The 25,517-nt window shown below is 37.4% G+C and overlaps 1 protein-coding gene across 5 annotated transcripts in view; it reads right to left on the minus strand.

The window, feature by feature from the left end:
• Positions 1–25,517, minus strand: part of LOC117294440 (inositol polyphosphate-5-phosphatase A-like) — a 77,982-nt gene that overhangs the window by 17,647 nt on the left and 34,818 nt on the right. For all 5 annotated transcript variants that reach the window (XR_004519533.1, XR_004519534.1, XM_033776841.1 and 2 more), the window contains exons 6-8: positions 1,503–1,566; positions 1,084–1,181; positions 372–424 (exon numbers count right to left, since the gene is read on the minus strand). Coding sequence is in view for 3 of the 5 variants with exons in the window: in XM_033776841.1 (XP_033632732.1) it covers positions 372–424; positions 1,084–1,181; positions 1,503–1,566 (215 nt within the window). In the remaining 2 variants the exon portion in view is untranslated. The remainder of the gene's footprint in view (positions 1–371; positions 425–1,083; positions 1,182–1,502; positions 1,567–25,517) is intronic.

Here is a 25,517-nt window from a genome sequence, read left to right on the forward strand (position 1 = left end):
GGGACTTGAACCAATGAACTCCAGTATAAAATACCGGCGCTCTACCAACTCAACCATCAAGCTATAGACGATGTGACCTATGCTTACATTCAAACCGCCCTCTGTTGACAAAACACTAGATACGTCATGTTTCGCCGGGCACTGAGTTGCATAGTCATAGCAAGATTGCGTACACTTTCTAGCTGGCTGCCAAAACACAAAGGTTTTGCCCGGCGGTATGCGCGCGAATCGTGTTATGGTTTTCGTGTGACGTCAGAGGTCACATCGTCTATACGTTTGGCAGCCTCCCTGTTAGTCAATATCTTTATTCGTTATTTTTAACTAAAGATAATTTGAAATTTTAAACACCTTTATTCTAATTTTGTTATTACCTGTTTTCTATGTTCCATCTTGTTCTCAAGAAACCTTTCCTTGACCAAACTGTCTGTTGTCAAAAATAAGTTGAACAAATGTTTTGTTTATTTCTAAGACGTATCAAGGAGATCTTAATCTCAACAATAAAGTCTTTTCTTTAGAAGTGCTGATCAGTAAGCTATGTAGGGCCCAGTGGTATTAGGAACTAGACATTACTCCATATGGTTCAGTGTAGGTTTTAGTTTTAGTCAGTGTAAACCATTGCGGGTCACATAACCATAAATGCGTCTCTACACCTGTGTAGACAAAATATGTCTCAATGCAATTTCTCAGTTGAACTTCTACCTCTTTACAATTCACAAGATTGTCAGCCATAATGAATTCCCTCCACATAATTGTACAGGGGGATATATTTATAGTGAGAATAGTGAATGGTATCGTCCCCTCACAGGCTCCTTCACAGGAATTTACAGACATGGGAAAGAGGTTTTAGAGTAAACTTGTATAATGGTAAAGGCTCATGCTTGTACGCTTCGTTTTTAGGGCAAGGGCTTTTTGGCATTTGCTCCTCAGTAAAGGGCATCCTATGAAGAAACTATAAATTTCTACTGGAGCATTTCAAGGGCACCAAGGCAATGACCAGGGGGCATGGACGCAATCACCATCATTGCGTCCATGAAGTATCATGCCTGGCCGTAGAGGGTCTGAGTCTGATTTGAGAATACTTACTCCTGGGAAGAAGTTCTGAGGAAACTTTGCTTTTTCAAACATTGTTTTATTACTAATTAAGTCCATGTGTTTGCCTTGGAGTGTGCTGAATCTGCAAGCTGTGTGATCAAACCAAAAACAATCAAAGATATTATATATCAATTTACATCAACATGTTAAAATATTGTTGTTTCGGCATGAATGTTTTTTATTTCTTCTAGCGATGTTTTAGATCTTTGGCTGTTACTGGTTGTTTCATCAGTTGTATTTTATATGTATATTTGTTTTCAATATGCAACGTACAAAGACCACAAATCACAGAATTAACATCCTACAAAACCAAACAAAAAGGCCTCTAAGGGCAATAAGCGAGAAAACCTAAGACAGAAGACAAACGAAACAGGACAACAAGAAGACAAAGGAGTGAGTTGTATATTTACCTTTGAAATCGTACATCTGAACATTCTGAAGGGATTCATGAACGAAGTAAATATTCCCGAGTGCCTGCAAAATATCAAGAACAAGATGATGTTAACAGTTCTCAAACTTATCCATGACAATAACAACAACAACAACAACAACAACATACAAAACACAACATAGTAGTTGTTTATTAATACAAATTCCCCATTTGTATCCATTGTCCTGAAACTAAACCAAAAAGACACATTATGTTTTTGAGAGGATTCACAACTTTCATTCGTATTTAATTTATTAATAATTAAAGCAAAGTTGAACAAATTGTAACTAAAGGGTGATCAGGTAACTAAGTTTACCTTAGGGAAAACCCTGACGTCAAACAAAGTCCCTAACACAAAAGTATGACATGTTTAGTTTTGTATTCTTCTCTAACATTGACATGTAATGTACAAAAGTTTTAGTGAGTTAAAAAAGTGAGACAGAACTTCTGTAAATTAAACATTTTAAAGAGTCTGCTTCAGTTTGAACGTAATTTTATTTGTGTTTATACGTTCGGCCATTTTGGTTGGTAAGCAGTTTGCAACAGCCATTCTTCATATTTGTCACAAAAATGTGAAACAACAAAACACTTTGAAAAAAAAATTTGTTTTGGGGGGTGGCTTTTTTTGTTGTCGTTATCTAAAACACTTTTGAACAATGTCAAACGACTTTGGAGAATAACCGTAATCGGAAACATGACAGTGACTAATACTCCACATACAATGTTTCCCAGCATCGGCTGTCAAGGCGGATTGATATAAATTGCTCACCAAGCAACAATACTGAGACCAAATGCTCCTTATAGAAACAAATCCCCCTCTTGTTCGTGTCAACTTATCAAAAACAAAAACTGAAATGATAACTCGGTAGGTCAATCAATTGTTGCAATATCTCTCACTATTTATACCCAAAGACATATTTCTGATTCAGCTGGAGTCAACACTTAATAGCTCACTTCACACCTCTTGTGTCAATAATCTGCCAGGGTCTACGCCAATGAGCAAACGACCCATTAAACACAACCTATGATTGATCAGAAAGATAACTACGCCCGGTTGGCAATCATAATAATTGCCGATAAAATTTTTACCGAAAAGGACTACCGAAAACACTTCAATCGTATTGCTAGTGGGGAGTCCAAACAGCAGTAGTTTTTTTATAAATAAGTAAACAATTAAGAACTTGTTTGACACCCTGTTTTGTCAGAGTGTGCAAAGTCTGGCTGGTGTGTAATTGCTGTTTAAACGGCGGTGAGCGATTTGAAAAAGATTACATGGGGGGGACAAAGGGCTTGATGTGATTGCGATGTTCACCCTCCTGGCGTACCATGGTAAAGGACCTGTAGACACAGGTGTCGATGTGGATGTCATTAACACCTTTTTGATGACCTAACGAGGTTTTTAAAAAGTTAAGAATGAATGCGAAATGATCATCAACCTCTGCACTTATTCATCCAAATTTATTCAACGCTCACTTCAGATTTGTTTAATGTGTCTTTCTTATGTTTTGTTTCCCCTGTAAACTGGATCTATTAATGTACAAAACGAGCACTAACTAATCTGAATGGTTTACGATTTGCAAGCTCTTCATTTTTAGGCTAAAATCACTGAACTCACTTCAGATTTGCTTAATGTGTCTTTTTAATAACTTCCCCTACAGTATAGATTTATCAACAAAAAGAGCATTAACTAAATTTAAAAGCTCTTGATTTGTAGGCTAAAATCAATGCCCGACACAGACACCAAACTAATTGGTGTTGAGAATGCTTCTTCTTCTTATTTGATTTCTCTCCACAAGTTCAATAAATTACACAAAACATGGAGAAGGGAAGACTGAGGTAGAAAATGTAAATTTTCATATCAGTCTGCCGAAGCCTTCTTTATGAGATAAGATATTAATTTGGGTTTTTACCCATACACCGATGTGTGTTTAGCACTGTATACTCAGTACTTTCCTGAGTCCTGTGAAAAAAAGCACAGGCATATTACTCGGGCGAGATTCGAACCCCCGATCCTTGCAATTATAGAGCAGTGTCTTACCAACTAGACCACCAGGAGACCGGTAGCTAGAGGCAGTTTAAATCTAGTTTTGGCAGCGAGTACCGCAATGATATAATAGACGTTAAATTGGCATCGGGATAAAGAATATTAATTTTGGTTTTTCCCCTTACACCGATGTGTGTTAGCACTGTATACTCAGTACTTTCCTGAGTCCTGTGAAAAAATATCACAGGCATGTTACTCGGGTGGGATTCGAACCCACCACCCTTGCAATTATAGAGCAGTGTCTTACCAACTAGACTACCAAGATTGCCCGGTAGCTAGAGGCGATAAGAAAAGATAAGTTATTTGACTGTACCTGAATGTCAAAAATTACTGTGGTTTAGTATTCATGGCGTTGTGCTCATGTGCCCTAAGCTTAAATCACGGATAAATTGTTGTGCCATGAAGCGGAAATGCATGACTTTCACGGACGAGTGAACACCATAAAAGCATTTCATGAAAGTGTGAGATTAAGGATTCCAACTGAGTAAACATTCAATTAAAATGAACAAGGCTCGATTAAAACAAAGATGTATTCCTAATGTCTTACAAACATATATTCTGTTGAGCCTTTGTTTTGGGTTTTCATCATATTTTCACAATGTATTTTCTATAGTAATGTAATCAATAATTATTGTAACATTTTTAAAGATTGTGAATTATGTTGAAATTAAGCAGTATGCTGTGATGACGTTTTGAAATAAATAAACCAGAAACCATAAAATGCCCAAAACAGAGGAACACTTTTTTCAAACCTAAGTGACAACCTTGCACCTGTCTCAGAATAGCGCCCTCGGGTGATTGACAAAAAGAACATGATACTTCACCCTATTTATAAACACCCCACCTGAGAGGTTAAAGGTTATCATACACCTCGCAGTACCAATAAATGATTGCTAAGTAAAGAGTAAACTAAGATTCAAGAACCTGATTAAGTCATTGAAAATGTCATTTGAAAAATGATTAAGCATTCGGAATTGTGGCAACTTATCGGCCGGTACACTTTGTCACTTGAAGTCTTACTGTGAACTATCGACAGTGGAAATCACTCATTGAGCGCCTGTCATAAATGAAATGCGGCGTTTATCTTGAACAATGTTAAGTTAATGCGCTAATAGCGTCAAGTCCCTGTCATGTTGGTTGCCAAGAGAGATACCGAATGTGTAAATAATAGCACTAGAGGGCGCTATATCAAGTCAAAGGTCTACATCAAGTTGCACTGGCCACACTAATAGACTCCCATACATGTACATGTAGCAACCAATGCTAAATGCCAAAAAAATATTTTAAAATACACCAAAATATTAAAGTCTTTCAGACTCTTGAAAATCAATCAAACATATTAATTATCAGACAACTCAACTTTGATTTCTTTTCATTCTTTTGGCTGGTCAGTCAATCGGAATTTTTGCTAATTTTTTTTGAAGAAAAAACACCCCTGATAAAATGTGCTGTTGGCCGAACTGAATTGCTGCTCCACTTCCCAAGCCAAATAGGACCAACTTTAAAGCCTAAATTTATCAAGTCTCACAAATTAAGATAAAAACCAACTAGAAAACATTCTGAGGACCTTCCTTGTTTCAAATCAGTGAGGTTCAGCCAAACTTAAAATATTTTGGTCCAGAGTGCCCAACAGTTTTGATAAAACCTTGAGGGAGAACCCCGTTATACCTTGGAAACTGTAGCATTTCTACTTTCAAAAGAGGTTCAAATTCCTTTGAAAACACAATGATTTAACTTAAAACATAAAGCTGGGTTTTCAGAAGGGTTCATCTACTCTACCTTTTTAGGAAAAGCCCATTTTTTCCTGCTTAAATCTTAGTGGGTTTTTCATGATCTCCTGTGGAGAACAGCTAGTCTGGAGTGTCACGAAGGCCAGTCTTGGTCATTGTGTACATTCACATGGTTCTTGAAGTTGTGTGCATTTAGATGGTTGATTTCGAGACCTCAAATTCTAAATCTGAGGTCTCGAAATCAAATTCGCGGATAAATACTTCTTTCTCGAAAACTACGTCACTTCAGAGGGAGCCGTTTCTCACAATGTTTTATACTAGCAACCTCTCCCCATTACTTAGACCAAGTAAGGTTTTATGTTAATAATTATTTTGAGTAATTACCAAAAGTGTCCGGTGTCTTTAAGGTTATTGATGAAGGTGCAATCTTTTAAATGCATAATGGATGTCGGAATCAATCCCTATCATTTTCATATTCCAATGGACTGCCTCAAAGTCTGAAGGAAACTTGAAGGAACTCCAGGAAGGAAACTTGTTGCAATCTGTAGGTTTTTTATCCTTAATTATTATATTTTCATTTTAATAAATAAACTTAGTAAAGGCAACAGAATGTTTGATGTGTTTAATAACCATGCTGCCACAGTACGTATCTGCAACACGATTGCATGTGATACTTTAATATCAGGATAAAAATAAACTCGTTTGGATTATTATCAGATCAGAAAGGGATCCACTGCTAATGTGTCATACTGCCCTCTGTTGTTCATAAGAAGCCAACTACATGTACATGTACCACTTACCAGTAATTATTTTAGAGTTTTTAAACCTTAAACCAGTTGCAAACTGCAAAAGATTTCATGTAATTTATTTGGATTTTTTTGCAACTCTATGCTAAGACACATTTTGAAACTGTCTTGGAAATGGAGATTCAGCTTTCATATACGGTAAGAATTAAACATGATTATTTTGCAAAAAAAATATTTAATGACCTGACGTCAGACCATAACTTTTAGTTGCATAAATACCTTACTACTATTTTAAGGTCCTTTTAGGTTGGTGAGCCATTTGCGAGAGCTTTTTCTATTCACTCATTATTAAATATTGAAACCATAATGGCTTTTGGGGTAGAGTGCATTTGTATTATTGATACTAAACAAAAACGCGTTAAGGTTGTCCAACCTGCTGCCTAGGTTGTATCGTAAACTTGGTTGTGATCCCTGGCTACAAGGCAGTTAAAGACACTGAACACAATTGGTAAATTGTCAAAGACCAGTCTTCTCTGTTGGTGTATCTCATGCACAAAATAACAAACCTGTGAAAAATTGAACTCAATTGGTCTTTGAAGTTGCGAGATAACAGTGGAAGATAAAACACCCTTGTCACATGAAGTTGCGTACTTTCAGATGCTTGATTCTGAGACCTCAAATTCTAATTCTTAGGTCTCAAAATCAAATTCGTGGAAAATTACTGTTTTGTACTATCAACAGCGATCCGTTGCTCGCTACCAAGCAAGGTTTTATGCTAATAATTATTTTGAGTAATTACCAATAGTGTCCACTGCCTTTAAAGTTTGCATGACCTCGGACTGACACACGAAACAAAGGTATCGACAAAATACATATAGTGAGACCGTCAACAGGGGAGCCTGCATGTCAATCCGAAGGACACAGGTTCAACTCCCACTCTGGTCAATTTGTCTTTTTTCACCACAAAATTATTTGAAAACTCAAAACTAACAGACAAGTAAACATGTGGAAGCCTGAATCAATGTCACTAAAATGGCAATATCTGGATGTGCTGAAGCCTGGTTCATACTTCCTGCGAATGCTTTGTGCGAAGCGAATATCATTGCGTCACTATCGGAAAAGGGTGCGTGCCGATTATTGCGACACATAAATTTGCTTCGCATTCGCATTTGTAGGAAGTATGAACCAGGCTTAAGGGTGTTGCTAAGGAAACAATATACTTCAACACTATATAACCATAGCCGTAGCTTAAGCCACCGGTCACAGTCAGCCTAAATTTTTTGTTGAGAAATCTCAACATCTTCAGGCATTTCTCTCAAGGATGACATGGTCCTTGACTTCTCTTGTAAGATTATCACATTAAAATGAATTGTGTCTCAGGACTCATACTCCATGCCAATTAGCTCAATAGAAAAGCGAATGGAGTAATTGCAAACGTAAGCACCATTAATTGGTCAGTGCATGGAATAGTGGTCAGTGACTGGTCAGTGACTGGTCAGTGAATGGACGGGTGACCACTCTAAGTTATCATCTTTCAGATGACATGTAAAGGGGGTGTCATGGCCGGGCATTGAATTCAAGTTCTGGTGGCTTAGTCCTCATGCTGTGGGTTCAAATCCCGGTTATTACAATTGTACTAATAAAGGAACACGTTGCCTTGGATCGGACGAGTTGGTCTTTGAAAAACGTTGTAACCGTTATAAACAGTTATAAAATGCATGTGATTAGAAAGATGTTTAAAAAGTAGAATACAATGATCCACACACATTTGCCTCGAAATTGCGTGGTTTTCCTTTTACTTTGCGAACTAACACTGTCGGCGAGGTAAAAGGAAAAACAGTGCAATTTCGAGGCATGTTTGTGTGGATCATTGTATTCTACTTTTACAGCATCTTTCTACCCATGCATTTTATAACAAACGATTACAAACGCTTTTCAAAGACCAACTTGACCGATCGATCCAAAGCAACATGTTCTTTAACTGTAAACACTTCTCTTCGAATTGACTTTGTTTTTATTCACCCGATAATTAAGTTTTTACTACCCATTCATTTTCCCTTGGAGTTTATTACTTAAAATTAGAAATAAACCTTTCATCCCCTTCAAGGGTCAATGTTTTGTATTTTTGTAAATGTGCAACTTTGTGGACCATTTTGCCTTATTTTGTAACGGTATTTTTGTGCCAAAGTTTAGGCAAATGAAAACTGTCATATTCATGAGCTGAAGTGTGATATCATGTGGGGCCGAAGTCTCAATACTGCATTTAGTTCATGCACCAAAAGGGGACAGATTTTAGATTGCTTCGCCGTCATAACAGTTTTTTTCTCTAGTGATTTGTTAGTGTGTGTGTTAGTTCATTGGAGTAAGTCATACCACAAAATTTTCTCATTTGTTTTCCTTTTTTTCTCAAGCAAATTTTGGGATTCACATTTTTATTTTTTATTTTTACAGAAATTTAATTTACAATTGAATTAGTTTTCATACACATACAGGATAAGGAAGTAGTAACAAATATTTTCGTCAGAAGTTTTTAACTCGGGGTTCCCATGTAAACTGCTCACAAAAAGTAAGGAAACTTTTTTGAATCCAGTATATTTGTTACTATTTATTACTCTCTTTGTATATGGTATATATCAATGCAAAGCTGAACTGTTCCTCTTTAAAATGATACCACATTTGCAATGATTACATGTTGCTTAACTTGGCTATACGAATAACAAAGAGGCAAAGTCACAAATCAAATGTGCCAAAATTACCGTTGTCTGTGCTAAATGGTCAATAGGTGATGCTCAATAATCAAACCGATCAAGCTTTTCAGAACCATTAATGGTTTACACAAAGATTTGCAATAGTGAGCTCATCAGACACAGTTAACCGTTATCTCTTGAAAAACACCTTGTTTGATGGGTATTTGCAAGACGATATTCTACAGCCGATTGCAGTCCCATACTTGCAGACTCTTGGACCAAAATGCCATCTTTCAAGATGACAACGCTCGTCCCCCATCGAGCCCGACTGGTACCTGAACAATGTTGGGGTGCACCGGATGGATTGGCCCGCTAACAGTCCAGACCTGAATCCCATGGAACATCTGTGGGACCAGCTTGGCCTCGCTGTCCGCGCCAGAACCACCAACACATCAATTGTGGCTGACCTAACCAGGTTCCTTAATGAAGAATGGAACGCCATCCCTCATCATCAGCGCATCACAAGACTTTTGTGCAGCATGAGAAGAAGGTGCCAGGCTGTCATCAACACCTTCGGATCATCCACTCGTTACGAACTTCTTGTATCAATAAAGTGTATTAAGATCAGTAAGTTGTCTTGCTCTATACCAAACTTCTTGTCTCAATAAAGTGGATTAAGATCAGTAAGTTGTCTTGCTTGTTTGAATTACAGTGTCAATTTGATTGTTCACACGGTAACACAAAATTGCTAATTTTGGCACATTTGATTTGTGACTTTGTCTCATTCTCATTAACGTGGTCAAGTTCAGCAACATGTAATCATTGCAATTGTGGTATCATCTTAAAGAGGAACAGTTCAGCTTTGCAATGATATATACAATATACAAAGAGAGTAATAAATAGTAACAAATATACTGGATTGAAAAAAGTTTCCTTACTTTTTGTGAGCAGTTTACTTGGGCCATCTCATACTCTTGTTGTCTTGCACCCGAGTCAATTTGTACCCACGTTAATTGTCAGCCCGTACCAACAGTTGATTTGGTCCGTCAAATGTCTTTCTTTATTGGTTTCTTCGATTGTATACACATAATACACATTCCTTTCCTAAAAGTATTTCTTGCGCTGGAAGTCAAGTCAATACATGTAGGTGCAAAAAAAGGACAGATCATCAAACAAGGTTGATTAATTTACAGTATTTTTAGATCCAATTTTGTTTTCCCTTGAAGTAAATTTCCAGTCTATTCATGGATTTTTATTTTTCAATAGCAGAATATCTCAAATTGAATTTGTGTTTCTGTCAAAATAATAAATTGAATTTAGACTTCCTTTTTTAACTCATTCAAAACAATTCTTGGAGAGAGACTTATCAAAATATTTCTCTTTTCTGAAAATGTGTGGCTCTAAGAAGAGCAGTTTGTGGTGGATGGTTCAACTTGACGAGCGTACATGTACTTAGATGTTAGAGTAGAACTGGGTACGAGTTGACTCGGGTACAAGTTGACTCCGGTATGAGTTTACAAGGGTATGGATTGACTTGGGTATGGCAGGACTGTACATGTATGCCCTTTGAAAGCATAAGGGCACCAAGGCATTTTCTCCTTGGTAAACGGCATCCTATGAGGAAATTGTAAATTTCTACTGGGGCATTTCAAGGGCACCAAGGCATCGACCAGGGGGTATGGAGGCAATGGACTTCATTGCCTCCGTGAAGTATCACTCAGGACTGGTAAGAGATACATGTACATGAAACCTGGGTGGGAGTTAATTTGGTACCAGATTACTCGAGTATAAGTTGACTTGTGTACGAAATAAAATGGGTGTGAATTAACCCAGGTACCAGTTGAATTTGGTATGATTTGACCTAGGTATAAGTTAAAGGCAGTGGACACTATTGGTAATAACTCAAAATAATTATCAGCATAAAACCTCGTTTGGTAACGAGTAACGGGGAGAGGTTGATAGTATAAAACATTGTGAAAAACGGCTCCCTCTGAAGTAATGTAGTATTAAGAAAGAAGTAATTTTCCACATATTTGATTTTGAGACCTCAGATTTAGAATTTGAGGTCTCGAAATCAAGCATCTGAAAGCACACAAATTCGTGTGACAAGGGTGGGTTTTTTTTTCATAGCTAAATCGCAACTCTGACGACCAATCGAGCTCAAATTTTCACAGGTTATGTTATGCATCTGTTGAGATACACCAAGTGAGAAGACTGATCTTTGACAATTACCAATAGTGTCCAGTGTCTTTAACATGTTTCCATTCGCATGATGATCAAGCTGCAATTGTAGCCGCAGGCACTGATTTGGACACGGCCTAACACTGTCAACTATCTCCCAAAACAGCAAGGGTCAGTATTTTTATCCAACAAGCAACAATTTCCTACCTGAAAAGGCCATCTTTCCCCTGACGGAACCCATCTACTTTTGTCCTAAATATAAACACACCCTGGACAAGACTATTTTTATAGGAAAGTCAAACTTATATATTAGAATATGACCTTTGGGTGTTGTTAATTTGAACAAGGAATCGGTTTCAATGTCTTATCTACGATCTATAAGAGCATCTTGACCTCACCATTTATACATGAATAATTTGGCAAATATCTTAAAATTAGTTTTATGCAAAGGAAACACAAAAGTTGGAAATTAGAGGGGAAAAAACATCACATTCCCACTGATCTTACTTTGGGTTGTACCCTTACATTTTTTGTACAAGTAGAATTCTTGTGGATTTTGTTTCCCCTGCATGAGTTGTTCTACTCTCAATACAGTAAGACTAACCAGAGCCGGTACTTTATTGCTATCGTCCATACTGTTTGACCTCAAAATATTGCTCTAAACGTTCAACAATTACACTTTAAATCTCCACGGTGCCCTGCATCTTGAACTCTCACATTCATGTTGGATGTGAATCTGGAGCAAAAGATGGCACGGGGAACCGATGAATCTATCTAGAGAAAACCCGCATCTGGATTTTCGACGACCGTATGAGTTAACAGCTTCAAACGAAGACGGTGACGTGACTTCAGTGACTCCATTGCTTAGGAGTCCAGGAGTCGTTTGTTTACACTATAAACTGCAAGAGGTGATGTCTTCCTCTGTCTATTTCACTGACCTGAAAGTGCCATTTGAAGATGCATGGCCTGCAGTTAGAATTGCACTTGAAACATGAAAGCTTGTTTTATTAACGGACGTCGAGAGTCTTGGGTGAGAATGTGCAGCTGGATATCGCAGCCATTCATAGCTTCATTTCAGTCACTGTTTTCTACAATGCCTAGAAATGGTCCGTTTTTTTAAATGCTGTTTTTTTTTTTAATGATGATACTGAACAGAATTTTACGGTTAGTCACTTGTTGGTACTTTATTTAGAAATACCCAAAGGCAAGAAGAAAACAAATATACACCATGTTTGCAAGGCTTACTTAAAGGCAGTGGACACTATTGGCAATTACTCAAATAGTATAAAACATTGTGAGAAACAGCTTCCTCGGAAGTGACATAGTTTTCAAGAAAGAAGTATTTTTCCACGAATTTGATTTCAAGAGCTCAGCTTAAAAATTTGAGGTCTCAAAATCAATCATCTCAAAGCAAACAACTTCAATGCTTAGAATTATTTTGAGTAATTACCAATAGTGTCCACTACCTTTAAATCAAGATAAGACAGTCATTGTTTTCCACAATGCCTACATGTAGGGATGGTTCATTTTAAATAACCTTTCGAAATGAGTTTTTTTTTAAGAAACTGACAAATCACTTTTTGTTACTTTATTTAGAAATACGCAAAGGCAAGAGAGAAAAAAGACATCATGTTTGCAAATCAAGACATCTTCATACAGTATGAGATGACGCAGCGAAAAAAAATAATCAAATAACAACCATGGATTTGAACATAATTTTTTTTTTTTTTTTGGGGGGGGGGGGGTGGTTTCAAGTAATGTGATGGTTCTGAGAAGGGCCAGTGGTTGACAACTCAACGTTTCGATCAATATGCTCTGATGGTCTTCAGGATGCTGCAGATTATTTCAACAATTTAACTTGCAAATAATCTACCATATCTGTTGCTTATGAATTTTCACTATCAGATTCAGAATTGAAATGTACATTTTCTAGACGTTAAAATATAGGATTCCAACTGCCTCTCGCTACCGGGCAATCTTGGTGGTCTAGTGGTAAGACATCTGCTCTATAAAATGGCAAAGGTTGTGGGTTCGAATCCGACTCAAGTCATTTATCTGTGGATATTTTTCACAGGACACAAGAATCATGTACACAGTGCTTCACACATGTCACTTAATGGGTAGAACCAAATTATACATACACGTACATGCAATTTAATACTTGCAAGTAAAAAAAAATGTGCTTGAGTTATTTTACGATATGAAATTCTAAGACATACCTATAATTACTTTAGTAGAATCAATCCATAGTATGCCGCTCCAACCAGCTGTGGTCTCTTGATATGAGTTACCATAGCGTCAACCATTATTGAGTTACCATGGTGGTTTGGGTAGGATATATAATTACAAACGATTTAAAATCATATGGATAGCTTGATGATTAAATTATTTCTGACGGAATTTCAGAAATATTTTTGCTGTTTTTCTTCTGATGCGGTGGACAAACATAATGTTTAACATTATGTGTGTTGAGAGCTACATGTACATGTTACAGATCTTGTAATGTGTAGTGCCAAAAGTCGGATTCGTTCTTGTAAAGCTTATTTAAAGCCATTGGACACTTTCAGTACAGAAAAAAATAAAGTTCACAGATTTACAAATAACTTACAGGGTTTACATAAGGTAATGGTGAAAGACTTCTCTTGAAATATTATTTCATGAAATGCTTTACTTTTTGAAAAAACATTAAAACAATATCAATTCTCGATATCGAGAATTACGGATTTATTTTACACACATGTCATGACACGTGAAACGTGCGGAAACAAGGGTGGGTTTCCCCTGTTATTTTCTCCCGACTCCGATGACCGATTGAGCCTAAATTTTCACAGGTTTGTAATTTTATATATACAATGTAAGTTGTGATACACAAAGTGTGGGCCTTTGGACAATACTGTTTACCAAAAGTGTCAAATGGCTTTAAAGAAAGATACAATAAAAGTCACAACTAAACGTTTCAGCTGAACACTGCATCTGGTTGCCAAGAAAACAGCAAAAAATTGTCACAGTATTTTTTTTTCACAAGAACATTGATTCAGCGAGGTGATAGCAAGGAAGAACCACATCTCATGACCCAGCATTCGTGAGCGAACACTAACCCTTTGAAGTCTGAGAAATTATTCATGAATGATTTTTTTTTTTTTTTTCGGAACCAAATGTTTTGGGGTGAAAAATTATCCAAATTTTTTTATTTTGACAGGGCCGAAGGAATCCTTTCACAAAATAGTAAATACTTATCACCAGCTGCAGAGCTTCACACCGAGTTACTTTTTATGGTCATTAATTTTTGGAGTAACTACCAATCTATGACCCTACAAGTACCTTTAAGTGTCTTTTGCTTTAATAGCGTACATAAAGTACACATTGAATACTTAGGGCCAAGAGATATGATTTTTTTTTAATACACCAAAAACAACAAATGTTAGGCATTGCATGGTGAGGTATCAATATATATTTGGTTTGCGGTACCACCATGTGTATCTACCTGCCAGGTAGAGTTTGTTCTTAGAGAACTGTCTTTCTATATTCTACTAACCCGGAGTAGGTTTATAATATTGTTCAGGAGACTTCTCAGTTCTGAAAAGAACTGTCCTGCTTTTTAACTACTACCTGGGCGGAAGGTACAGAATAATACAACATGTACGCATAATTTGCAGCATTATGCATAACATGCACAGTGATGATTTAATGGACATGTACACATGTATACCCATTTATATAATGAATAGGGTAGGTGGCGTTAGCTTTCGATCCAATCCGACCTTCTTCAGAGGCATAAAACAAGTACAAACAAATACATATCCATTTATAGAAAAAGAGAGGGGGAAAGGGATTAAGGAAAGGATCCAGAAAGAAGCGGGAAAATAACAGCCAATCAAAGTTTATATTTCAAAAACAATATTGGTGGCTATATGAACCAATAGGAGTGAAGTGGCAAGGACAAATGATGTTTAGTATGAAAGGATGGATTACTGGACCATAAAAGTAGTAAATGCATTGTTCGATAACAATGCAGGGAAACATGAAAGGGTAGGATTAGAGAGCATTTACATATATGTAAACCTGATTAGATTTATTTATATGTAACCTGATACTACTCAACTCTGCTGAGATACAAATTACAATATAACTCATTTTGTCTGATCCACTTTTTTGTTTCCGATCCATAAAGCATCGGAATAAATTGAAAATCTCCCTCACAGTGTCTAGCAAGATTGTACGCGAATGGTTAACAACCAGCCGTGTATAAATATTGACTCAACTCTAAGGATCCAGCTCTTATCAATCCCAGCCAAGCCTAACGCCTATTTGACAAAACAAGCCACGACCGTAAACCGTAGCTTGACCAACTTACTTTATTACGCAGTCTGAAGCAAGACCGTAAATATGCACAAACAACTTTGTCTCTGTCAGATCCTTTGGAGAGGGGGGGGGGGGGGGGTTGAGAGAAGCATTCAACTTGAGTCTCGGATTCACTCTGAGTTGAACTCTTTAAGTGTCTGATTTCAGACAAACACGGAGGATAGTGTTTCTTGAGCTCCAAACGCCGATTTCAGAAGATGCGAGGCAAAGCTTGGGGCACTGAACCCTGGTTATGATGTATAGATGACGGTATGAGACATCTGTATTGTAAGTGATAAGTCATGTTTGTTTGTTTTTGAGCAAAAATACTCCCTGAGCTTCCAATCTTCTGCAATGCACATTGGCTGATGGACGTCACAATCATTACTAACATGGTGGGGTTTTTTTTTATGTGAATTTACAATTTAAGTACAGCAAAAATTAAAACTGTAGGCCTTTACATGTATACAGAACGCAACTAGAAACCAGAATGTGAAAAACATATAAATAAATTCCAGCATACATTAAAGGAACACGTTGCCTTGGATTAGTCGAGTTGGTCTTTGAAAAGCATTAGTAATTGTTTGTTATAAAATGTATATGGGTAGATAGATGTTGTAAAGTAGAAAACAATGATCCACACATTATATGCCTCGAAAATGCATGGTTTTCCTTTCACCTCGTCGACTAACAAATTTTTGACTCCCATAAATGGCTGAACGTGTTAGTTCGCAAAGTAAAAGTAAAACCACGCATTTTCGAGGCATATTTGTGTGGATCATTGTATTATACTTTTACAACATCTTTCTAACCATATGCATTTTATAACAAACGGTTCCAAACGCTTTTAGACCAACTCGTCCGATCCATGGCAACGTGTCCCTTTAATATGTTATGATAAAAACAAAATTGTATGACCACGTTATTTATCCACATAAACATTGTTGACAAACAATAATTCAACCAGTAAAATAATACAGCAATGCTGTAGTAAAAATAACAACAACTGGGTTTAAATGTAAAGGAGATGAACGTAACGTAAAAGGAAACAGATGTTTGAATCTACGCACATGTTGAGGGATTGCAGATGTCACAAGGCTATTAAAGTGCCTGGTCATACTATGAAGGAAGATATTATGCAGGCCTGATACTTCACAAAGGCAGCGAAGGCGATTGCCTCCATGATTGCCTCAATGCCCTTGAAATGCTCCCATAGAAATTTACACTTTCCTGATAGGGTGCTCTTTACTAAGGAGTAAATGCTTTGGTGCCCTTGCTCTTTTAAAAACGAAGCATACAGGCCTGATGTACAGTATAGGTGCCGATAGCCACAGCCATGCATACAAATCTTTTTGCGTCCATTTTTTTTAACAGTCAGTTTTAAAACCATTGATGTACATGTAGCAGCAAACAGTTAACATCTCAATTTTATTTATACCCGGGAATGATTTCATCAAGTAATTTTGCAAAGCAAAATATTTTGGCTGAACGGTTTTTGTGCTTAGTGAATGCTAACATTGAGAAGCACAGTGGAAGCTAATATTGAGTAGTAAATGACACATTTTGCGTATCATTTTGATCAATTATACAAGGGAAATTATTGACTGTGTACATGACATCAAAATAACAATCGGTGTGTCACGGGTGAAGATAAAGTTTGCACGCCTTATACTTGCTGTCTGATTGCCTCCATATCCCTGGTCATTGCCTTGGTGCCCTTGAAATGCTCCAGTATAAATTTACAATCCTCATACCCTTTACAAAGGAGAAAATGCCTTGGTGCCTTTGCCCTTTAAAAAACGAAGCACACAGGCCTGAGTTTGTCGAAGACAAGATCTGCAAAGAGTATCTCAATATTTAGCTGTTGTTCATTTGGGCATGTCTGTAACAAAAAATGTACCATGATTGTTGCTGTGCACAAAGGGCAGTCTAAACAAGTCTAAGAGCCAAATCATGTATATATAATTCAACTTTTATTACCACAAACCTAATTCCCTGATGAAATTATTTTCATGTATTTATTCCTTTTTTGATGAATTTTGAATATATTGTTAAAAAAAAAGAGATTTCCCACTTTGCAGCCTGTGAACTCAATCACAGCCTGTGTTTAAATCCAATCCATGATATAACCCAACAACTGGACAATGTCAAATTGCAACATCTTATAAATCTTATCAAATTAAATCTTATGAAATCTTTGGAACCTGAGTCCATTCCTCATTTTGGTCAAGAAGGTTCAGTTTCATACAAATCTCTCCACCAATCCGCACCTCACTATCTTCAAGAATTCCTTCATCCATATGTACCTCATAGTACCTTCTGCTCCAGCTCTACCTCTCAACTAGTCCCATACATCACTCGCACGAAGTCTTATGGCCACCGCTCGTTTTCATATTCTTCACCCTCACTCTGGAACAACTTGCCGCACAACATCAGAACTGCTCCGAACGAGAACATTTTCAAACATCTGCTGAAAACTTACCTGTTTACTCATTAATTTTTGTAAAGCGCTTCGGGACTGTTGTGTGAAGCGCTATATAAGTGTCGTTCATTATTATTGTTATTATTATTTCTGTCTTGATGAGACTGGAATGCCTGCACTTCATTTCAAAATTCATTTTTAAAGATAATCTTATTTTAAACATCTGAACTACCCATTTTCAATGTTCAACACAAAATATCAAACCAAAATCCGAAATAAATTTATTTCCCCAGGGAAGTAAACTAACCACTGTGCCAAACGCACATTGCCATCAAATTAATGAAAAAAGGGCAAGTTCAAAGCCTTCAATTTGCTCCAAACAAGTCTCGATCTACTCCCTAATGCCTTAAATTGAGTTTCCTTTTGCCGTCCTCAACGTTTATATTGATTCGATTCCCATCATGTTAAATTGAACGCCAATCTCCATAGGTTAGCCCAACAAAAACTCTCCGTATATAAATAAACATCCCAGTATAACCAGGGGGCTAAACATTCCTTCATCCCTCCAAGCAAAACAACATGATTCCATCCAAATTAAAAAATATGTCGCAGCACTGCAGCTGTCTCACAACAAGGAGCCTTCAATTGAATGTTAATTGTACGCAGGCCCCGCCAAATATTAAAAATGCATCCGTCTGTTTCGGCTCTCGCTTTTAATCAGGAAACCGGTGCCCTCTTAATCAATAACGTCATTCTCCATCATCGTTATGTCTCATTGAGAGTCGGTTACCAGTGAACAACGCCATAGGGTGAAGGGTAAACACAAACTGATATCGCGTCCTAGGAGGCAGCTTGACACTTCAGCACTAGAGGTCTGTGCTCCATTGGCCAAGTGTAGCATAGTTTAATAGGTCGACTAGTGTAAGGATCACACTCTACTAAGCCTACACCCGCCCTGCATAAAATTTAGATTGAAGCGAAAACCTTAAATGTAAGTGCTAAGCAGCGCCCAGATTATACAAACATTAAAGCCATCGGACACTTTCGGTAAACAATATTGTCCAAGGCTCACACTTCGTGTACCACAACTTCTATATAAAATAACAAACCTGTGAAAATTTAGGCTCAATCGGTCATCGAAGTCGGGAGAAAATAACGAGAAAACCCACCCTTGTTTCCGCACGTTTCGCCGTGTCATGACATGTGTTTAAAATAAATCCGTAATTCTCGCTATCGAGAATTGATATTGTTTTAAAGTTTTCTCAAAAAGTAAAGCATTTCATGGAATAATATTTCAAGTTAAGTCTTTCACCATTACCTTCTGTAAACCCTGTAAATTATTCTGTACCGAAAGTGTATAATGGCTTTAAGCGTGACAACCAAACAATTAGATTTATAAGACATTGTTCAAAATTTGTTATAATGCATCAGGAATAATTGTTCATAATTTTTCTGCACCTCGTCTATGGATTTCATTTCTGCTTGGCCTAAGAACACAGAATAATCCTTCAATCTTCAAACAACAATTCAAGACTCGTCTCATCAAACAAGCTTTAGCAATACTGGACTTTTCTCTTTGCAAACCAACGCCCTTGAATGGCATTTTTTTTTTTTTTTTTTTTTTTTTTTTTTCAGATACACTGTACTGTCACTTTTTAAGTGTCGTTTATAAATCATTATTTTTTTTATTACATTATGATAATTATTATTTTTCTGATTATCATAACTATTATTTTTTTTAACACAGTACACCAGGTGCTTTTTCCAAGTCCAGCCTGCTGGAAAAAATCCACAATGGGGTTCGTCAATCATGCTAAACTTAGCAGCACAACCAATAAACACTCTGCAACACACCATGACAACTACCATCAACAACAATAACATTGATGATCAACCAAAATCGCTCAAAAAATTGTAAAACAGTTCTCCGTAGACTTTGTACACAAATTTCCTTATGGAGAACCCCAGCTTCAGAATGAGCATGTGGAGACCTTTTCGTTTCCCTCTTTTGATTTGTCCTTGGTCTTCCTGCATTATCATTACATTAACTTGAATAAGAAATCTATAAAAGGACATCATAAGATAGTCTGACGTCATGGGGGAGTGCCTGACGCCCCCCCCCCCCTCCCCACCTCTGTGATTATCATAGAAGCATCTCAATGGCCAAAGTGTGAAATCATGTCTTATTTATTGATGGAATTATTCAAGCATGTAACAAGGACTCAAACGTTTTGCGCTGGACTGCAGGGCTGAGGTCAGTGGTTTGAGTGTTGGGACAGTAAACTCACGACCGGACAAGTCCAGCAGTCTTGTGTTTTTCTAACTATAATGTAATACCTCACACACACACACACACAAAATGAAATATCCCACAGTGACGTTGATCCAAAACCAATCATTTCGATGGAGGAATAATGAGTGAAGTAAATTTATCTTTCTGTGCTTGTTCTAATAAAAACACAAAAAATTATGGCCAATATCAGAATCAAAGACAGTACTTGAAAACATTTGTTTTTCATTGAACAGTATACAGTGAGGTATTATTATTCAAATGAAACACACAACATCAATTCAGTTGTGAATTTACTGACAGTCCAGCACTTAAAACACAAGCCTTGGGCCTTCAGTCCAGAATCAATTAGGAGCTCTGCAACTTAGCAGGCCTTTGTTTAATGATACATGGTTTCATTAATTAGTAACTGTAATTAGTATACCTTAATTTAATCATTAGTAAGAGTCAATATCATTAGTAAAGGTCGATATAATTAAGAGTCCGTGAATGGACGCATCTTGAATTCAACTACAAATAATCAGGACTTGTTGGTGATGTTGGGTCGGTTTCACAAAGAATTGGGGACTATTTCTGGGAGATATTAAAAAGTCAAGGCAAGTTCCAAGTTGGAACGAGTAGAACGAGTAACTCGGACGAGTAACTCATAAAAACCAATGGGTAAAAACCAAAAAAAAAAAAAAAAAAAATTAATACATATACATAGCAATAATAGTAATCACCCATATTGTGCCTTGTAAGCAATAAGAAACAAGTTTGATTAGGGTTGAAAAATTTAGTGTGGCCACTGAGAGCTGGCCAGAACTACGGTGGCAGTCTCCTTATTTTGTCAATATCTTCGTTCGGGGGGGGGGGTGCAAACAATAAAAATAACCCAACAAATGCACCTTCCTTATTTTGTAAAAGGTGTTTTTGGATCTACTGTATGTGATTGTAGCTGGACTCGTTTGATTCAAATCATCTCAACTGAAATCTTCAAGGTAGAGAGACATTGTCTACACACATTAATCACATTGCAGAATAACCAAGAAGAAGAAAAACCTTGTCACTAGAAATTGTGCATTCTCTATCATAATAAATTCAAAAATTCCATTCCATTTTCAAGCGCCAATTTGTATACTTCTACTGCGGACTAAAATAGAACGCCAAATTCTTGAAAGTATAAACAACATTCTTGGATCGGAAATTTGCCCACAAGTATTTTTTCCTGTGTGTTAAAATTGTTGTGTTTCCGAAGGCTCTTAGATACTATTGGACGTACTATATTAAATAGATCAATTCTGATAAATTTAGAGGGACAGTTCCTGGGCCAAATTTCATAGAACTGCTAAGCACGAAAATTTGCTTAGCATGAAATTTCTTCCTTGATAAAAACAGGAATACCAACCAAATTTCCATTTGTTGCATATTGCTTGTTACTGGTATTCAGCTGTTTACTTATCCTGAAAATCATGTGGAAATTTGGTTTGTAATGCTGTTTTTATCAAGGCAACAATTTCATGCTAAGCACATTTCTGTGCAAAACAATCCAACTACTTGTGCTACTGTATGTTTGTATTAAATGTATATCCAATGCAATGCTACGTACATGTGTATGAGTGATCAGCATTGAACATCACAAGGACATCAATCCCATCTCTCATTTATTATATAAAAGCCAAGCTGGGCTCCTTGGGGCGTCTGAGTCTGTCACTGAAGAATGAAGTCTTCAAAGACACCTTAAGATTTCCACCTTAAGAAACCTATGATTGGTAACAAAGAGGAAGGATGGCTGATGAACATTTCAATCCCATCAGGGTTTAAGGATGGGATAAAGGGGGAGGGGGTTAAGGGAGTCCCTTTGGGGGACTGAGAGGGAGGGCAGGAGTTAGCCCCAACAGAGCGAACCACAAAGTGACAGCTCACTGAAGGTTAACAAAGCCATTCAACCAGTACTGCTCAGGTCATTGCTATGACAACACACACGTCATGAAAACTGTAATGGCTGAGCCGGGCTAGTAATAAAGTCATGGGAACTGAGAACCCTTTGCTGGCACAGTTTATGGCACTGGACATATTTGGTAATATTGTCAAAGACCAGTTTATTCACTTGGTGTTTCCCAACAATATACATTATAAAACAACAAACCAGTGAAAATATTGACTCAATTGGTCTTTGCAATTGCAAGAGAATAAAAAAAGAAAAAACCCCTCTTGAACAAATTTGTGTGCTTTCAGATGCCTAAAAAAGGCTTCATTAAATATTTGAGTATGAAATTACCTCTTTCTCAAAAACTATGTTACTTCAGAGCGAGCCGTTTCTCACATTGTTTTATACATCATCAGCTCTCCATTGCTCGTTACCAAGTGAGGTTTTTATTTTGAGTTATTACCAATAGTTTCCAGTGCCTTTAAAGTAAATCCCACCCATTGGTGCACTGCTGGAAAACTACTATGGAATCAATTTGCAGGCCTGTATATTTCACTTTTGAAAGAGCAAGGGCACCAGGGCATTTTCTATTGGTAAAGGGCACCCTATGAGGAAATTGTAAATTTCTACTGGAGCATTTCAAGAGGACCAAGGCATTGACCAGGGGGCATGGAGGTAATAACCTTTGTTGCCTCCATTTAGTATCAGGCCTAAATTTGAGCTCTAAATACAAGGCTACGTGTAACCTTGCTCACTGGATTATAAAGGGGACATGCCAAAGCATATGATTTAACAATCACCAATTTATGCAATTCTGCTCCGCCTTGCCCCAGCTTCACAAATTAATCTCTTCCAAACACTCACGGCCAATTTGGCACACTTTTATTGTCCGAGGCCCAACATCACTAATTGAAATAGTTAATCATTTCCTAAGCACACTCTTCAATCACTTCTCAATTGGTTATTTCAGGCGAATGACCGAAACTGACGCTTTCAAGGCGTGGTAACAAGGATTGATTGTAAAGCCCCATTCTTTATCAGGCCCTGACATTATTAACCGACCAATCATGTGGACAGCTCAGAAAGGTCAGCTTTGAAAAGGTCATGACCTTTAACTGGGTGTCGGTTTACCCTTTAGGATATGACTTACTGGGTACCTTATGAAATAAATGGGTGAAAACTTAAAGAGTTTAACCGTGATTAGTGTGTCCAGTAAAACAATCTAAATAGATGTTTTAATAATGCTGAGATTAATCAAAGAAAATTCAGAGCTAATACTTCATGGAGGCAATGAAGACGCTTGCCTACATGCCCCTTGGGCATTGCCTTGGTGCCCTTGAAATGATCCAGTAGAAATTTACAATTTCCTTATAGGGTGCCCTTTACCAAGGAGCAAATGCCTTGATGCCCTTGCACTTTCAAAAATGAGTCAAAAAGCCCTACCTTTTATTGGTGAATAAGCACCAGGGATATATTCAAATGTAGAATCCGATTTGTTTTTAACCCATATATCCATAAGTGTCAAGCGCCATTTACTTTGTAATTCCCCCGAGTCCTTCGAAAATAAAAACCACAGGCATATCTCGGGTGCAATTCACCCGAGAGCTACAGGGCAATCTTGGTGGTCTAGTGGTAAAGCATCTGCTATTGAATCGCATAGATCATGGGTTCAAATCCCACCTAAGAAATTGTATGTTTAATTTGTTCACAGTACTCTGAAAAGTACTGAGTAAACAGTGCATCAGTGTAAGGGCTAAAAAGAAAATGAATAGCACCTGCCCTTTCATTCAATTAACCTACATTGTATTTGCAGGATAACTATAGGCCCATAATATTTCATTTGTACGGCGAAAACAAAGCTATAAACATTCAACATGCTACTCCTCTCAGAACTGTAGCAGACAGTAATGTCGTGCTTGTTTTATCCTTCTCATTTTGTGTTCTGGGTGTCGTGCGTGATTTGCATTTTGGACTACAACAAAACTAATTCCTTTCAACTTCTTGATGGTGTTGACGTCATTTGGCTCGTGTAAAGATTAGTCTGATGTAAGACTATCAGCGCGTCAATCCAATAAATCTGTTATTAAGAAAGCCACAAGTCAAGTCTCGTCTGGATATCAGTGTAAATATGTATCAAGTAAAACATTAAGTTCAGTAAATTTAAGTACATGTACAAGGCCCTGTTGTACAGTGGGAAACAATTCATTTTTTTGAAAGGGCAAGGGCACCGAGGCAATTTCTCCTTGATAAAGGACACCCTATGAGGATTGTAAATTTGTACTGGAGCATTTCAAGGGCACCAAGGCAATGACCATGGGGCCAGGAGGCAATTGCCGCTGTTGCCTCCGTGAAGTAACAGGCCTACTGGCATTCCATCTTTGAGCATGTTGAGGGAGAGGGCAAGGCCATTTTCATTTTGCAAAGGGCAAAAGGGGGCACCAAGGCAATGACCAGGGGCAATAGAGTTTCAATTTCCGGCCTATATTTAGGGTCTCATACAGGGCATCAAAAATGCTCAGTGGTGTCCGGTACATGTATACTTCATGAAATATAGTTGTAACATTTCAGAAATGGCAACCATGGGTCACATTTGCTACTGATCAAAAATGATACAAAATTAGATACTTTTCTCACGCCATCAGTTGCTATAACAACATTAAGATACATTTACCAAAAAACTCAAGCCTATTTTAAAGTTATATCCGTCCGATGACCATGGACACTAGACACAACGCCTGCAGATTCTAGATTACCAAGGGGTTGCATCAAACTATTAATCCCAGCCTTGTGTGACCTTTCCGAATGGTTAAGGCAAGGTCTGAAAACTAACAACCCCCTCCCTGATGCCCTTTGATGGGCTAATCACCCAGGGAAAAAAAACATAAAAGGGACGACAAATCCACTTGATTGCGAGTATGGGATACGATACCCAAGTTATTAAAGGGCAATTTGAATCCCAGCCCAAAGGAGCTTTCTCTAAACTGTGTCTTCCTTAAGGTCATCTTGAGGTTTTCAACATCAACTCTGGCCCTTCTTGTTCTTGGCTTCCTTATTAAAGTCACCTTATGACTCTGTGATGGCAAGTTGAGTTAACTTTGAGAAGCAATCCTTTCTGCTTACAAGCAGCTCCAAGCAGCCCAATTTCATAGAGCTGCTTAAGCAGAAAATATAGCTTAGCAATTTTCTGCTTGGCAAAAATGAGCAGTTCACCAGTCACAATTGTATTATGTGACATGGCAGTTAAGCTGGTAACTTATTCCAGTAAGCATTAATTTGTTATGCTTAGCTACTTTTTGTGCTTAAAGGCAGTGAACACTATTGGTAATTACTCAAAATAATTATTAGCATAAAACCTTACTTGGTAACTAGTAATAGGGAGAGGTTGATAGTATAATACATTGTGAGAAAGGGCTACCTCTGAAGTGATGTAGTTTTTGAAAAAAAAGTAATTTTCCACGAATTTGATTTCGAGACCTCAGATTTAGAATTTTGAGGTCTTGAAATCAAGCATCTGAAAGCACACAACTATGTGTTACAAGGGTGTTTTCTTTTCTTTCATTTTTATCGCGCAACTTCGACGACCAAATGAGCTCAAATTTTCACAGGTTTGTTATTTTATGCATATGTTGAGATACACCAAGTGAG

This window comes from Asterias rubens, chromosome 9 (assembly GCF_902459465.1).
Source record: "Asterias rubens chromosome 9, eAstRub1.3, whole genome shotgun sequence".
Taxonomy (NCBI): domain Eukaryota; kingdom Metazoa; phylum Echinodermata; class Asteroidea; order Forcipulatida; family Asteriidae; genus Asterias; species Asterias rubens.